The sequence below is a fragment of the Molothrus ater genome, chromosome 2, assembly GCF_012460135.2.
Source record: "Molothrus ater isolate BHLD 08-10-18 breed brown headed cowbird chromosome 2, BPBGC_Mater_1.1, whole genome shotgun sequence".
NCBI classification, from domain to species: domain Eukaryota; kingdom Metazoa; phylum Chordata; class Aves; order Passeriformes; family Icteridae; genus Molothrus; species Molothrus ater.
The window spans coordinates 85,931,382-85,946,626 of record NC_050479.2 but is presented as its reverse complement, the minus strand read 5'-3'; the positions used below and the strand labels follow the sequence as shown (position 1 = coordinate 85,946,626).

Here is a 15,245-nt window from a genome sequence, read left to right as displayed (position 1 = left end):
CATGCGCCGCGCCCGCCGCGCCGGTTTGAAGCGCGCGCGCCCGCCGCGCTCGCGGCGTCGGGAGCGGGGCTGCGGCTGCGGCTGCGCGTGCGCGGGGAGGGCGGGGCTCCATGAGGCGCCGGAACGGGCGCGAGCGGGGAGGGAGGGAATTTAGGATGGGTATCAGAAATTGTTTGCTGTGAAGGTGGTGAGGGACTGGCACAGGAAACGAACTGCACGAACACAGATAAAGAATGCAATAAGAGAACCCCTGAGACCAAAAATCAAGAGGCATCGGGAAGAATGAGTGCATGGACTGAGGGTACGAAAGCTCAGGGACCTCTTTGTTGAGCGTCCCTCTGTGCAGATACCCAGCCTGAGCTGACCTGCTGCTGTACCAGCCTATTACTATTTCCTTTTAGAAATCAGCACCTGAGACTGCTACAGGGAAGCTCGGGTTGAGCCCGAAGGAGGAGGAAGCATGCCTGGAGTGAGTGTGGGTGAGCGAGCAGTTGGTTGGTGCTGTGAGGCCACCCAGCCTCCCCTGGGCAGAAGCTGCTTTAAAGCACACCAGCTTAGCTCTGCTCCAGGGAGGTGCCATCTCCAGCCTGTGTGGCTGGTGTCCAAGTCAGCTTTCAGGTACAAAGTGCTCTTTCAGAGGAACAGGCTCAATTTTTTAAAATACCTTCCTGCCAGCCTGGAGGGTAGATGCATACAAGGCTGATGCCTTCTTAGCTTCCTTACAGCAAACCTCCATCTATCTAAGAATAGTATCTTGTAGGAGCTGCATGGAATCATACAGTTAACATGTCAATTTTTATTTTCCTGTATAGCAGCAATGTATTATTTGCTCGAGCTCAGGAACTAGAGACAAGTCTAACAGCAGTAGTGCATCAGGGTTTAAGAAGAGGGTCCTCATTGGAAAAACAAATCCTCTGTTTTTAAATGTTTGAAATGTAAATGAGCTAATGCATTTAAAATGGTTTTGATTATTTACAAAGGCTTGTTCATCCAAGTTTTCTTCAACTGCACTAATTCCTGGGGATCTTGCAATTCCAGCCACCGAGAGGTGGAGGTAAGTATTACAAGGAGGCAGTGGTTAGAGAAAGGGAAAGCTACAGGTGCAGCAAGCATCACTCATGCTTTTTTCTCAAGAAATATGTCAGGCAGAGCACCACCTGCTTCATTCACATTTTATTTATTATACATTAATTTATCTAAAATACATATTAGTAACAGTTCACAGAAGGAGTTACAAGCAGAGGAACGCAATCAGATTTTAAAATGTGATAGCCCTACAGGCCCTCTGTGAATGTGGTAAGCAATAAAGACCATCTTTTCACACTTTTCAAACGCTACTGATTCAAAAGCATGGCTTTTAGTGAGCTGGGGTCCAAATTCTGATCAATGGGAGAATCCACAATTAGGAGCTGGAGCGTGAAAATACTGAGTGGAATGCCCAGAGGATGAGGACAAAAGATCTCCCCTATAGCTCTTTTTTTTTTTTTTTTTTAATGAATTCCCAGGGAAAACATTCCTTGTGTTATTCCCAGGTGAACCTGTGAGCTTGATCTGGACATTTATACGCAATCAGCCCTTCTTGCACAGACTGTCTGTGACTGCCTCTACTAATTCTCAGTCTCTACATATGAGACTGTCACTGGGAGGGCCCCACATTAACACTTCTTGTACCCCGCATGTTTGTGTCCATCAGCATGTAGATGCAGAATGGAAGTTAAATGTTTCAAAATACATGGAAATTCTGAGCAGAGGCACCAAGTTCTGCAGGATGGGGTGAAAATAAAACTGCCCAGAGGAATCTTCTTCACAACTTCTTCATTAATCTGTGAAGTATCAGAAGTTCCTAGGCTTATTTTCCACAGTCTATGGCTGAAGACAGTATTTAACACTTCCACCAACCTTTCCACCTCGCTTTTTATTCCTGGGAATAAATCTGATTGGCTGCAGATATTTGCTGCCTGTGAACTCAAGCAGCAATTTATACTCAACAACCCAGTTATAAAGTTCTAAGTACAGCAGTGCAAATGCTTGGTGATTTGAAGCACATGCAAATTGAAGCAAAGCTGACTGCTCCCAAGAAGCTACTAGCATAAGTCTTGGCATGATCCATATTTAAAGTGGATAATAGGAGATTAAAACTGGAAAGGACCAGTGAATCATTCTAATCACAGACTCTTGTAGCAAAATCTTTCTCTCCATTGTTATCTTGCTGTTCTTGGTTTTTTTTTTTCCTGAATACATCAAGATATTTTTATTCTCCTCCTTCTAAATCCTGGATTTCTTGTTAATGTGAATTCTTTCAGAGCTAACTTTTTACAACTACTTCTTTTATTTCTTTGCCACTGCCTGCAGAAACAAGCACTCCTCCCATCAACTCCTCCCTATAACAGCTGTAAAAACTAAGTATCTCTTATTATTTATATACAGTATCAGTCTCATCATTGTAACTGGACATGGCTAGATAGTTAAGAGATACCAAGCTTAAAAATACAAAGAAATCCATGAGTGATTCTTTCTGGAGTCCATTAAGATGCTTCGTTAGTCTTTTTGCCATGTAAGAAATATCACTGTGCTATGCACACGTCCAGATCTGAGAATGCCATTAGACTACAGCTAAAACCTTGTTTATCATCTGTCCTGACACTGGTATTCTTCTCCTCTAACACTACTGAACACTCTATTCAGTGGTCATTTAGGAAAAAAAAAAAAAAATGAGGTCATTAAAAAAAAGAAAGTTGCAGGGCTTGGCCTAATTTTGTACACTAAGATATTGAGAGAGACAGGCATATGGCAGAATCAGGAGTTATGCACCAAGAGAGAAGAAAACACAAAACTTTAAGGGAAGAAAATGTCACTAGATCCTTTCCAGGAAAAAAAAAAGTTTGTTCTGAGAGTGAATATTCCACTCAGCAGTGAAATAATTTTTAGATGTTACTGCTAATAAATGCCAAGTGCTTTTCATGACTAGTGATGGGGTTGTGCTATACTTAGCATGGCTTTGTGCATGTTTGCTTCTCTTTAATTCAGGAAAACTCTTGAGAAGAATCATTATCAGTGTTGTTGACTGGCAAAAAAAAGCAAGTTATACTTCCAGGGCTCAGAAAAAGAAGGTAAACAAAAAACAGCTACTCAGATAAAATGCAAACAAATGGTCTGGAGAGAGAATGTTCCTATAAACAGTCATTATATTGTAACTCACAGACTGCAAAATTCGGGAGCAGCTATAAATTGAGCTTAGTGTGGAGTTTGAAATAGCAGCTGCATTTGTAGAACATATGTTTGACTGCAATCACAAGTGATTCACTTACCGCCCATTTCCAGTATAAATAGTACCTCATACTTAAGGATGTTTATTGTGCTTAGCAAGTTTGAGGTACCTTAGGTTCTTCTGTTCCTTCCAAAGCATAGCTTCACTCATGTCTTTGTAGTGGTTGGAAATTTTGCATCTATCTATCTATCTATCTATCTATCTATCTATCTATCTATCTATCTATCTATCTATCGAGATATTTTGCATCTCAATATCTGTTAATAAATGACAGAGATCTGGGGCCAGCTGTACCTTTTACTGACTTAGTTGCATGAGCACAAATAAATGTGTATTCAATTTGTTCATCTTCTGCATAACAGATGATGGGTTAAAGTACTCGAGGTGAAGATCTGAGTCCAGTTCTCTCCTTTTACCAACTCCTCTTACTTGTCTTTCACCAAGAAAAATGCAGTAATGATACAACTCTCCCATGGAATATTTTATTTTGCTGAAATAAATGGAGCTGAACTGATCCTGAGCTCTAAAGGGTGTAGGTTACACCTCCCCCCCCCCCCCCCCCCCGCCCCTTCCAAATGAGATCTAAGCCCACTGCTCTTACCTTTGGATAAACTCAAGGTGACAGGAAACAAATTCCTACTGGTATTATTTTAGTCATGACATACAAGAGCTCTGGTTACAGATCATTTAAAATCTATTCTCAAGGGTGTAGATTAAAAAGAAATACCGTCAACAGTCCCCAAAATCTCTGTTATCATAAATTCAACAAGGGCATATCTGTTTCAAGTCACAGATTTGATGAAAGAGGGTTCATTTTACAGATCATAATCGTATTACCAGCACAGATCATCCCTGTCAATGTCCAGCTGACCAGCCAGCTCATGCTTTGTAATTCAGGACTGGGATGGAAAAAGGAAAGAGTTCCTCCTAATGCAACTAAATATAGAACAACATGGTGACTCAAACTGGAATTTGGTCACAAAATCCTGTTTACAATCCTCAAAATAACAAAATTTGCCACGTTTAGTGGTTCTTCAAGCCGAAGTGGGTTTCAAGCCCAATCAGTGCTTTCTGACAACATGGTCCCACGCATATCATGCTGGTTTAGCACTAAGTCAGACAAAGGGCAGTGGTTTGTAACAACTGCAGAATGTGCATTTTATGCATGAGCATGCTGATTTGTGTTGAGCATGCAGTCACAGTTTGGGACAGCAGAAATATATTGATCACACTGGTTTTTTACAAGAAAAAAAAGCTTCTTTATGCTTGTTCACAGGTCAGCTTAGTGTAACAGAGTAGCTGCTTTGGGAAACAAGAACATGCGCATTACTGAGCTTTGCAGCCCTGTGCTAGAAACCTTTGGAAGCACTAAGCCTCTAAATGCAAAACTTAGTTATTGCATTTTCCCTTCCATCTCATTAAAGATACCTGAAAAAGTTCCAGAGGGCCTCTCATGCACTCATAACAATCTGGTTTGGGAAATACAGTTAAGATACTTTTAAACATAATTAGCTAAGAAAGAACCATCTTGAATGTGGCACAAATGATGTTTAGAGACAACATGCAGCTAGTGAGTTATGATCTTCATTACAGCACAGACCAGGTGTGTAGTGGTTTCCCACTGCTTTCCCTCTGGCAAGCTGACACTGAACCCAAACAAGCAGGTAAAATTCTTTTAGTGACATGACCATTTCACAAAGATATTAGACAAAAAAAGGCTCAATGAACCAGAATAGGAAAAATGACCCTCTGTTTTTGCAATGAAAAATATTAGGTATAACCTGGTGAGAATGTTGTCTTTTCAAATAAAATCCATCCTACCCAGACAGCATCCCATGCATTCCAGGCACTGCTGAAGGGAGATATGCCCAAAAGAGGCTCAAATGTTTAGAAGACATTTGGGGGCCTCTGCCCCAAAATCTGTCTTCCCCTGAAAGTTTCAGCAGCATCCTCCAGACAGCTATTACCATTGTAAGAGAAAGAAAAGGACTAGTTGTCTCGGATGCCTTTGGAATGTAAAAGTAAAAATTTAATCTTCTTGGTTTGTAATAACACCATTCTCTCTTCTGTGGCTTCCTTGCCAGTCACATTATTCCAACAGGGTTTCCCTAAAGCACAATAAAGCAGGGGCTTCCACACAGGGTTGAGAAAAAACCCCAAGCCAGCTTCACAGAAATCCTTTGTTGAACCCAAAGAGATGGGATCCCTCGGTCATTTTCAACTTGTACCGTCCTTTACAGCTGTCTTGAGTGCATGTGGGAAGGCTTCTCCTCCGCAGATCCAAAGCTTCTTGAATGCTCTGCACAGGTGATACAGCAAGGCATGGCAAATGTGCTCCTAGGGCTGTCTACTGCACTGCAGCTCCGTGGTATCTTTCACTGCATCCATTCTCCAGATACATTCCAAACCACGGGTACTGAACTCTCGCATTCCCTGGCAGTGCGGGTTAAGGATCACCCATTTTCCAACTGGAAAACGTAGAGACGACAGAAGTTAAGTGATTTTCCCCAGAATTGTACAGCAGGTCAGAGGCAGAGGCAGAGACAGAGCCAGTCCTTAATTCAGGCGCTAGACAATATTGCTTCTGTCTGGAATATGTACATATTCTGGAAGGTCGTATTGGTAAGTACATTAAAGGAAAATCATCTCCTTGTTAGTGACTCTTAATCCAGATAAGCATGATTCTGAATTAGGCTGTGTGTTTTAAAGGGAAACACTGAACCTGTGTTATCTCCATGCTATCACCACAACAGCCATTCCTACTTGTACCGAATTAGGCGAATAATCTTATTATTCATGAAATCTGAAGTATGTGGATGAGCAGAATCTATGCAGAAGCCATCACTCATGGCTATTTTCAGCACTTCTTCCACAAACACCTGGAAACTATTGATTTGCTTATTATCTGGCACCACCCAAAGTCTCTTCAAGTTCTGCTTGGTGTACTCCTCTTCGGGAAGGCCTTCCACACTTGCAACCCAATCTAAGGTCAGGTGGTTGGGGTCCTGCAGGTAACTGGATATTGAGGAAAGGTTTCCATTGAAACAGTAGTACAGTTTGGAACCAAGAAGCTTCAGGAACAGGCACGACGTGGAGAAGATATGAGCACTGAACACTTCCATGTTGGAGGAAGACAGGCTATAAATCTGGGGTGCTTCTCGGACAGTGAAGTGAACAGTCTGGGTCTTCTGATCGAGGGTGATGTTGAGCATGGCATTTTTCTCTGCTTTAGAAAGCTCTACCTCTTTCTCCTGCAAGGCCTCAATCAGGGGCTGAATTTGATAAAAATCTACTTCCCGTCGCAGTAAGCCCATTTCTTGAAAATCTTCGGGAAGATCCAAGTGAGAAGTTCGTAAAAAGTTCAGGATATAGCGGAAGATTTTGCCATCTCTGTCAATAAAGCAGTTGCCTTGGCTGTCCTTCTTGGTTGGGATCTTCCCACTAAACATGGCCCCCAGCATGGAGTCTGGAAAGCTAGTCAGAGTGGACAGAGAGGTGGTATAGAGCTTTCCTCCAACATTGAGCGTGATAGGTTCTGACATGATGGAAAAGTCACAGTGCTGGGACTAATTCTAAAAAAAAAAATTAAAAAAAAATCCAACACCACACATTTAGTTGCAATAATCTTTGTAAAAGGGATAAATAGTACTAAATATATATAAAGTAACCATGTGGCAAGAATTCACCATAGAAATTAGAAGTGAGAAATTATTTTTGGGGTTGTATATTGAGAACAAGCATAAGGATGTTTTTTCTCCTAACAGATTTGAACAGGACTTTGTTTAATTCAGTTTAGTGCCAGAAATCATGATTCTTCCAAACCTTTACAATTATTCTAAAAGTGAATCTCTCCCACCAATACCTACAATGAGGGCTGACTTCAAAGTAGTGTTCTGGGTTTGTATGATCACATTTCCCTCACAGAGAATTTAGAGGGTGCAAAGAAGAAAAGGACAAGAACTTGACACAATCCAACATTTTCCATAGTGTTTGAGGCTATGATTAAAGTAACAAAGCAGTTCAGCAGAATCCCCTGACATATGTCTGAATGCAGTCAGCATAGTAGGGAGCCAGACAGCAGTTGCTGCCGTAAGCACACGACAGTCTGTGGTTCATTTCATTAAAAATAATCACCAGACTTTCTCCTTCCATTGTGCTTTACCCTAGAAAACATTTTGTAATTATTTGGGGCCATATTTCAGTTGACATTGTTTTCATGTCATCAGCTGACATGAACTAAGGATGTGATTTTAAGGCACAGTTAAGCCATAGGAAGGGGCATGTATGACCTCCCCTTGCCCTCCACCATACTATCTTCTTCCCATATGCCACCTCTGGCACTCTTTTGATCCCACAGTGAGTCAGTTTAGGGAGAAAACACAACATTTTCTGTTCAGCATGCTTTGCTGTCTGTTAGAACTGGACTAATGCCAGCACTGGGGCAAGGGAAAAGAAAGAAGCTGTGCAGCTGTCTCCATTGCAGTTCAGCTCAGCTGTCTTGTGCAGGTGGCCCATTATTCCTGCTACCTGAGGACCTGCAAACCTGTTTTTCCTTGTTTGCTGAATCTAAATTAATCAATAGTTCAGCAGGAAACCCACAGTGTTTGCTTACAGAGGCAGGAGGTAGCTCTTGCTGTAGTAACTAAGGCAACTCAACAGAAATCTGCCAAACAACTCCCTTAAAATTGAACTTAAGTGCAGGCATTTTCCTAACTAGTAATGGAATAATTAGAGACACTACCCACTATTATCAGCTCTGGAGTCACAGCAAAATGCAGATAGGGAGAAGATCATCTCTGCTGGAATATCAATTCTTTCATGGCTGCTAAAACCCAGATAATATTTGCAAATGGCATTCTAAAACAAATACACTTCTAGACAGCAGCACATTTTGCTGAGAAAAACTGGCCCAACCTAGGGCAGATATTAAGAGGTCAAAGGAGAGCCTGTCTCTAACTTCTTAAGACTAACATTCCACTTTGTTCTTTAGCTCTTGGCACACAGCCTATATCCCACTGGACAATAATGGAAAGATGCAGATCTCTAAATCTAGAGTGCTTTCCTTGTGTATCCCTCAGTCCCATGCTTCCAGCAAAACTGGCAAATAAAAATGCATGTATAGGCCAACACAACAACACATGCATTGATGACCACAGACCATCCTTGTGACTAACCTCAGCCAAATATACTCCAGAAAAAATCCCTATCTGTTCCAGTGCTAAACTCCCCTTGGCACTATAGTCTCAGCATACTTCCCACTCTTGAAGACTTCAACCAAATTTAGTGTCAAGAACTGTTTAAACCTGATCATGTGGAGGCTTCAACTGATCTAATTCTGTATCACGAGTGGCTGCCATGGATTGTTCCCTGAAGGACTTGCAATATTGAAGGTCTGCAAAAGCATTGCTACAAGAACAATCAGGCATTCACAAAAGCAGCCTAAAATGGATTTTAATTTTTTTCACATTTCATCAAGCAGAAGTTTCCCCAAATCTCCTTACAAATAACACAGCCTGTAGAAGCAGGACTGATAGTGACTCCAAAAGCCATGTTCATTGCTCCCCACCTCTGCTGCCCTTCAAGCTGCTGTAGACTAAACAATCTGTTCTTCCTTCATAGGTGAAGCTTTCAGATTTTTGCGCCCATGCCTGCTTATTTACACCATGAGAGTTTTTCCTCAAGCTGTCTGCCAGACTTAGTCAAACACAGAGCAAGATGTTTCCCTTGATGTATCTGTGACAAAGCATCACTTGGCAAAGCTCATGGTCAAGAGTCACAACCCAAAGACCACCATGCAGTCCAAAGACACAAATCTTCATTTCAAGCTCATCATCCATCCCAGGTTTACTCTGATCCAACACCTCACTGATAGCCTCAATGAGAGGCAGATGATTCAGTCCAATCTGAACAGATAACATTTAAATCTCCTGTAACTGTTTTCTTATCAGCAGTGCAAAAGGGATGTTGCCAACAAAATATGGCAGTAACATGAACTCTCTGAAGCGGAAAACTGTATCTATGCTGGTGGCAACAGCATCAGAAATCAAGCCAAGCCTTAGCTCTGGAGCTGGAAGAGTAGTATGGAGATTGGGAGCCTCTCAGTGTGTGGGCCCTGCTCCTCTTCCATCTCTGGGCATTGCTCAGACACATGCCCTGGACAGCCCATCTGCTTATGGCTATTCTGCATTCTAAAGACCCATACAGACTGGATTTCTCTCTCCCAGGACACCAGCCTGCTCTGATTTTGAACCTGCCCATGAGCCCTGAACTAGATTAAATTTTAAACATTGAACAAGGCAAACATCTTGCCCATGGATAAGGCTGGAGGATAACTATTCCTTAGCTGTCATTCCTAATTGTCTTCTTTTACCTAATTCATCCCATTTCTTAGAGGTTTATATCCTCAGAATGTGAAGATGAATCAGATAGTCTGGGAACCTCAGGAGAGCAAAAAACATGAGCACAAATGAGCACGAATGTCTACTGGATTTATAATCAACCTGGACTTAGTGCATTGACCAACCAACATATTTGAGAGTAGCTGGGGAAAGTCAGTCTTTGCTGCTTTTTTCCCTAAACACGTGTTTATGAAAAACTGTTTTTCATAAACCTGTAAAAGTTGAAATGAAATGGGCTGTAAGTTTTCTCTCTTTAATCATTCAACCAGCATTTGCAGCCCCCAGCATGGTTTTTCAAGCCCTGCGTGCTTTACTAATGCAATGTAAAGGTTGTCCAAGAATGCAGGATGAAAATCACTTATTCTCGGAGAGATTCCACAAAGAGGAGGTACCAAGAGGTTCTGATCTTGGACATGGGAGGCTACTGGTCTAGTGGAAGGTGTCCCTGCCCATGGGATTTGGGGGGGGTGGGGGGGAGGGTGGGTAGGTTAAATGATCCTCAAGGTCCCTTTCAACCCAAACCATTCTATGATTGTATGATTCTATAACCTGTCACCAAGGAGAAGTACAAATTGGGTTATGGTTCTTGGAAGCAGAAAATTACAGTAAAGTATTTTGTGTAGCTCCTCCCCAAGCAGCATTTAAAATTCACTCAAATTAGGTCAGCTGGAGATCTAATTTGACACATGAAGATGCAAATTTGGCTGAAGAACACAAGATTTATTTTGTGCTTCTAAGAGCAACCTGTATTTAAATACCACTTTTAATATCATGGAGGGGAGGAAAGTCTACATTTGATTTAAAGTCATGATCTTACTGCATGATGTAAATTGAGAGAAACCAGCAGTGCATGGTCAGCTTTATGAAAAAGTCAAACTCCCAAACTGAAGCTGCTGTCTCAGCATCTAGGCATTTCAATTGACCACAGCTTGTAAATTTCAACTTGGGTTTTACACCTAGGAGCATCCTCAACAGCTGCATAGAGAACATTTCTGCAACAACCCTCTACCCCATGAGTTTAGTTCAGCAAGGAACTGGGAGAATGATGGGGGTTGACACTGCAGGAAGGTGTGCAAGTTTGCAGAATAACAAAAGCAAACTGTTTTCACTGATCAATGCCCTCAAGTATTTAGAACCATTATCATCATACCACTTTGTTTCATAATCATTTTGCATGTAGAACAGCTTTGGATAAGCTTATTCTCCCCTCTCCTGTATTCGTAACATTTAAAAGCACTTTAATTAGCTAATAAATAAAATTCTGTATACATAATTTAACTGAGTGCCTGTTTCACCCAATTTGGCAAAAACCTGCAAGTGTACAGTAATCATCAAAACAAAAAAAACCCCATCAACCATGATTTGCCAACCTAAGTAAAATGTAAACAAATGGCACAAATATTACTATGTTTTTAACCACTGAAAAATACATACAACTGTAACCTATCCTTTTTAGCAAAAAGAATGCAGTTTAATAGAAAGTCTAAAGTTATAGATATGTTTATATGGTTGTCAAAAGATAGCCACAGCTCTCTCTATATATACATATATACATACATATATATATAGACAATTTTAAACAGGATTTTAATTGGGAAAAGAAATTGATTGCCAACACACATTTCACTTTAAAAATGTCAGGGAAGGAAAATTAATCAATCCTTCTGGATTTCAGAGGCAATGCCCAAGATCAGGATAACCGGCTGATCCTAGTATCATTCAGGGGATTTAATTAATGAGATTAATTAAACACAGAACAGCAAAGCAAGAACAATCTGTAATTTGGTTGAAGAGGATCATGTTGAGTTGTTAAGGTTTTTGAAGTCCATCTTAGAGGCTGCTTAGGACCTCTGAAGCCCTTACATGTGGTATTAAAAGCATTAATTTATTTTTTTAAAGCATTAACATTGTAGCATCTCCTGAAATACAAGTTAACATATGCTGTTACAGAAATAGAGTTTTTGCTGCAAGATTACAAAGTCACTGTTTTTAATGGTTTTAATTTAATGAAATCACACAATTATAGAATGGCTTGTGTTGGAAGGGACCCTAAAGATCATCTTGTTCCAACCCACACCCCATGGGCAGGGACACCTTTCAGTAGACGTGGCTGCTCAAAGTCCTATCCAACCTGGCCTTGACCACTTCCAGGGATGGGGCAGCCACAGATTCTCTGTGTAGCCTGTACCCGTGCCTCCTAACCTTATGTATAAAGTATTGCATGGCTGGTTAATTTTATCATGTAGCCTTCAATAGCTCACCTGTGAAATATCCCTCGACAACCAAAACTTGGAAAATCTGTATTTGAGACACTGAAATATGTGCAGCTGCTGTAAGAAGTAGTTGAGGACTAACAATGAACCACAAAATATACACACAGGAAAAAGAAAGGAAAAATTAAAAAAAAAGAAATTAATTATTTAGTCTGATGCAATGAATGATGCCTAAGTGGCAACAGAATTAAAGCAAGCCAGGGACCATTTCTGCTAAGCATCAGGAAGAGCAGCCAGACTAAAAACCTCTCTGGCTTTTTGAGTATTGCCCAAGAGAGCTGGTGAAAGCCACATCAAGTAGACAAATGTTACGAGAGACAGATCAGGTAGTGCTTTATAGGAAGTAATTCTGTCTTGGGAGGGGTAGGATTGATTTCACCTCAGAAAGAAGTATGAAAAAAGAAATAGCCGGGCACCTGTTAGGCTGCTGGAGACTTTAAATGGGATTCAGCAAAAGATGGCTGTTGCTGGGGCTCCAGTCTGCTCCATTAGAGCATATTAGCTGGAACACACAATCAGGCAAAGATGCTCCTTCCTGTGTGAAGCTCCTTCTGCTTTGGGTTTTGCCCACACCTGGCATGTAGCACTTTGCTCCACTGTGTCTTACTGAAATTCACGTTTTGGTTTGAAGTAAAAATTCCAGTTTCTACAAAACACCTGAGCCCTGAGAAATCAAGCAAGCAAACAAACAAAAAAACCAAACCCTCATAAAGTTGAGAACTCCAGACCTGGACACAGCCAAGCCCATGACACTTGCTGCAACTCTACCTACAGAACAGTTCTGTGCCTCGTCCATTCTCAAGGGGACAACCTCGTGGAGGAAATCCAAACCCTACAAGCTCGTGCCTTTCTGTGTTATGGGGGCTGCAAACAAGACACTCTGAAGCCTAGAAGTCACCTCTTTAAAGACAAGATAAAAAAAATAATAAACTAACTAAAGGGAGAGAGAGGGCAGAAACAACCAAAAAGTAGTATTTAAGGGTTAAAAAAAAACCCCAACAAACCACACCTCAACTAACCACTTACCCAGCTTTCAGCAGACAGGAGGCACCAATGAGAGCTGAGTTTTAGGAAGAATTTTGGACAAAATCCTTTGCAAGGATAGACTCTCCCCTCCCTTCATATATCCCTGATGCACATTTACTTAGCTCAGCTCATCCTTTACGATTGAAGGTTAAACATTTGCAATATAGTCTCTCTACCCTATATGCTTATTTATGGCATTCTTAGAGAGGAAATCCCATGTTTTCCCATCGCTGCAGAACGGACCCACCTGATTTTGGACACTTACTTAATATGAACCCCTCCAAGTGAGCAGCACGTAAGAGGCTTAAATTCAGTCCGTGAAGCAGAGCATGGCGTGCCTGCCAGCAGCAACAGATCCCAAAATGAAGCGCCTGCGGGGCCGCACAGCAGCTTTTTGTTTCCGGACTACTGTGGTGCCTCTGGAAATTTCCAGCAGGCGTTTGGGGAAAGGCCGCTCACCCCGAGGCTGGCACGGGGGACGTGGCGACAAGCTCTGGGAGGGGACTCAAATTCCCGGCAGGCGTGAGGCAGGAAGCGACGGGTCACCCTTCCTTTCTCTTCTTGCGACTGAATTGCTATCGATCTGCCGGCGGCTGCAATGCTGGGAGACAGACATACTGACTATCCACCTTCGGAGCGCAGCTGCTTATCTGCCAGTTATTTATATTTAATTTATATTTCATTTTCTGACCCTGCTTTGTTATGCACAGAAGTGCTGTTCTGCCAGTAAGCCGCAGGAGGGATGGGGAAGCGTGAACGGGAGTTTTGTAACAGCCCCGGTCTGCTGTGGGTACGATGGTGTGTGCTCATCCCTTTCCAAACCTGCACCTCCACGCCCTTGAGCATCTCCTGGGCTGCTTGCTTAGGGATGCACTGGATGCAGGAGGCTTCGCGTAGGCTCTCTGCAGATGCTGAATTTACGCATAAAGAGAAGGGGTGGGGAGGCGGAGGTAGGGAAATAGAGCTGGTGCCCAGCTAGTAGAAGCAAGGAGCGATATAAAGCAAAGGTCAGGTTACTCCTGGGAGAAGAGGAACAAAAGCAGCAGCGCACAGCAGGGAGCAGGAGAGTGAAAAGAAGGTTAAGTGCTGCCGAAGGAGAACGGCTGACGACAAGATGGAGGGGGAGAGGGAGCGCAGAGCCACAGCGATGCGGCTGCAGCCAGGTCTGGAGAATAAAAGCCCAAGTGGTGCAGTGCTCAGCACTCTCCTGGTGACCTTCAACACTTCTAGGCTCAGAGGCTGCTGGGTGGGCAGTGCTGCAGATGGTCGGCAGGGCACTGCCACCGCCTGTCAGAAAGGAGCCTGCTTGGGGTCTCAGAGCAGTGGGAGCACCACTTTTCCCTACAAGCTGATGGAACCCTTTGTGCAGTCCAATATAATATATCAGTTCTGTCGGAGGTTTTCACTGATTTTCAATGTCCTCTCCCAGCACCCATTTAAGTATCACTTCGTATGCCTCGAATATCTTCCAGATACTCTTTATTTCCTCATGGAGCACTTTATTTAGTCCCTGAACAACTTCGCGGCGCACGTGGTAGCCACCACCTGCTTGATGGACACACGGGGTGGTTCAATAATCCAGTTTCCACCTCATCTCCCACTGACACCATTGTTTCCAGAGCATCCCTGCAATTAGAGGGCGGCTAATTCCCAGTACGGATGCTGCCGCACCAGAGCAAAACCCACTCAGAAATCACACTAACAAGGTAGGCATCACCCAAAATTAGATCCTCTGGAAGGCATATATGGAGCCCATCACCCAGATGGACCCAGCTGGCTGCATGTCCGAGGTGTGGGCATACAGGGCTTGGATTCGCTGTGAATACTTAAATTTCGGAGATGTTTCATTGGAAGGGGGCAGGGGAATGTGCAAAGTTTGCAGAGCGGCGCTGAACCCGACCCTGTTAGGGACAATCGGAGGTACGGCTCCTCCCTGCATAGCCAGGCGCTCACAATACTGAATTAGCTCAAAATGCTAAAAAAACCCCAAATTCCCCTTCAGAAGGGGCTCACCCGCCCTTCCCGCATCCCACAGCGGACCAGCTGCGCGGCTCCCGGCCGCAGGTCCCCGCTTCCTCCCCGTGCCTCAGTTTCCTCCCTCTCGGGGAATTCCGCTGGGGGTGCCCCCGGCCCTCCCCACGCTCCCCAGCCGGGCGGATCCCCCCCAGCCCCGCCGGGGACCGACCTGCGCCCCCTCCAGCCGCTGAGCTCCGCCGCTGGCCGAGAGGCGGAGGGAGGCGGAGGAAGCGGGGGGCGCGGCGCTCCCGGCACGGCCCGGCA

The 15,245-nt window shown here is 43.3% G+C and overlaps 1 protein-coding gene across 2 annotated transcripts; it reads right to left on the bottom strand.

Moving 5' to 3' along the window:
• Window positions 1–3,898: 3,898 nt before the first annotated feature.
• KCTD21 (potassium channel tetramerization domain containing 21) lies at window positions 3,899–15,206 on the bottom strand. 2 transcript variants are annotated; one of them, XM_036386074.2, is made up of 2 exons: window positions 15,151–15,206; window positions 3,899–6,840 (listed from the first exon to the last, which is right to left on the bottom strand). In XM_036386074.2, the coding sequence occupies exon 2, from the start codon at window positions 6,808–6,810 to the stop codon at window positions 6,028–6,030; it is 783 nt and encodes a 260-aa protein (XP_036241967.1). In that variant the 5' UTR covers window positions 6,811–6,840; window positions 15,151–15,206; the 3' UTR covers window positions 3,899–6,027. The 2 variants fall into 2 exon arrangements, with proteins under 2 accessions (XP_036241967.1, XP_036241956.1); XM_036386063.2 differs by lacking the exon at window positions 15,151–15,206 and adding an exon at window positions 13,231–13,516.
• Between the last annotated feature and the right edge of the window lie 39 nt (window positions 15,207–15,245).

Bases quoted from the DNA above. Each gene is read 5' to 3' on its own strand.
- KCTD21 (XM_036386074.2), bottom strand. From the start codon at position 6,810: ATGTCAGAACCTATCACGCTCAATGTTGGAGGAAAGCTCTATACCACC.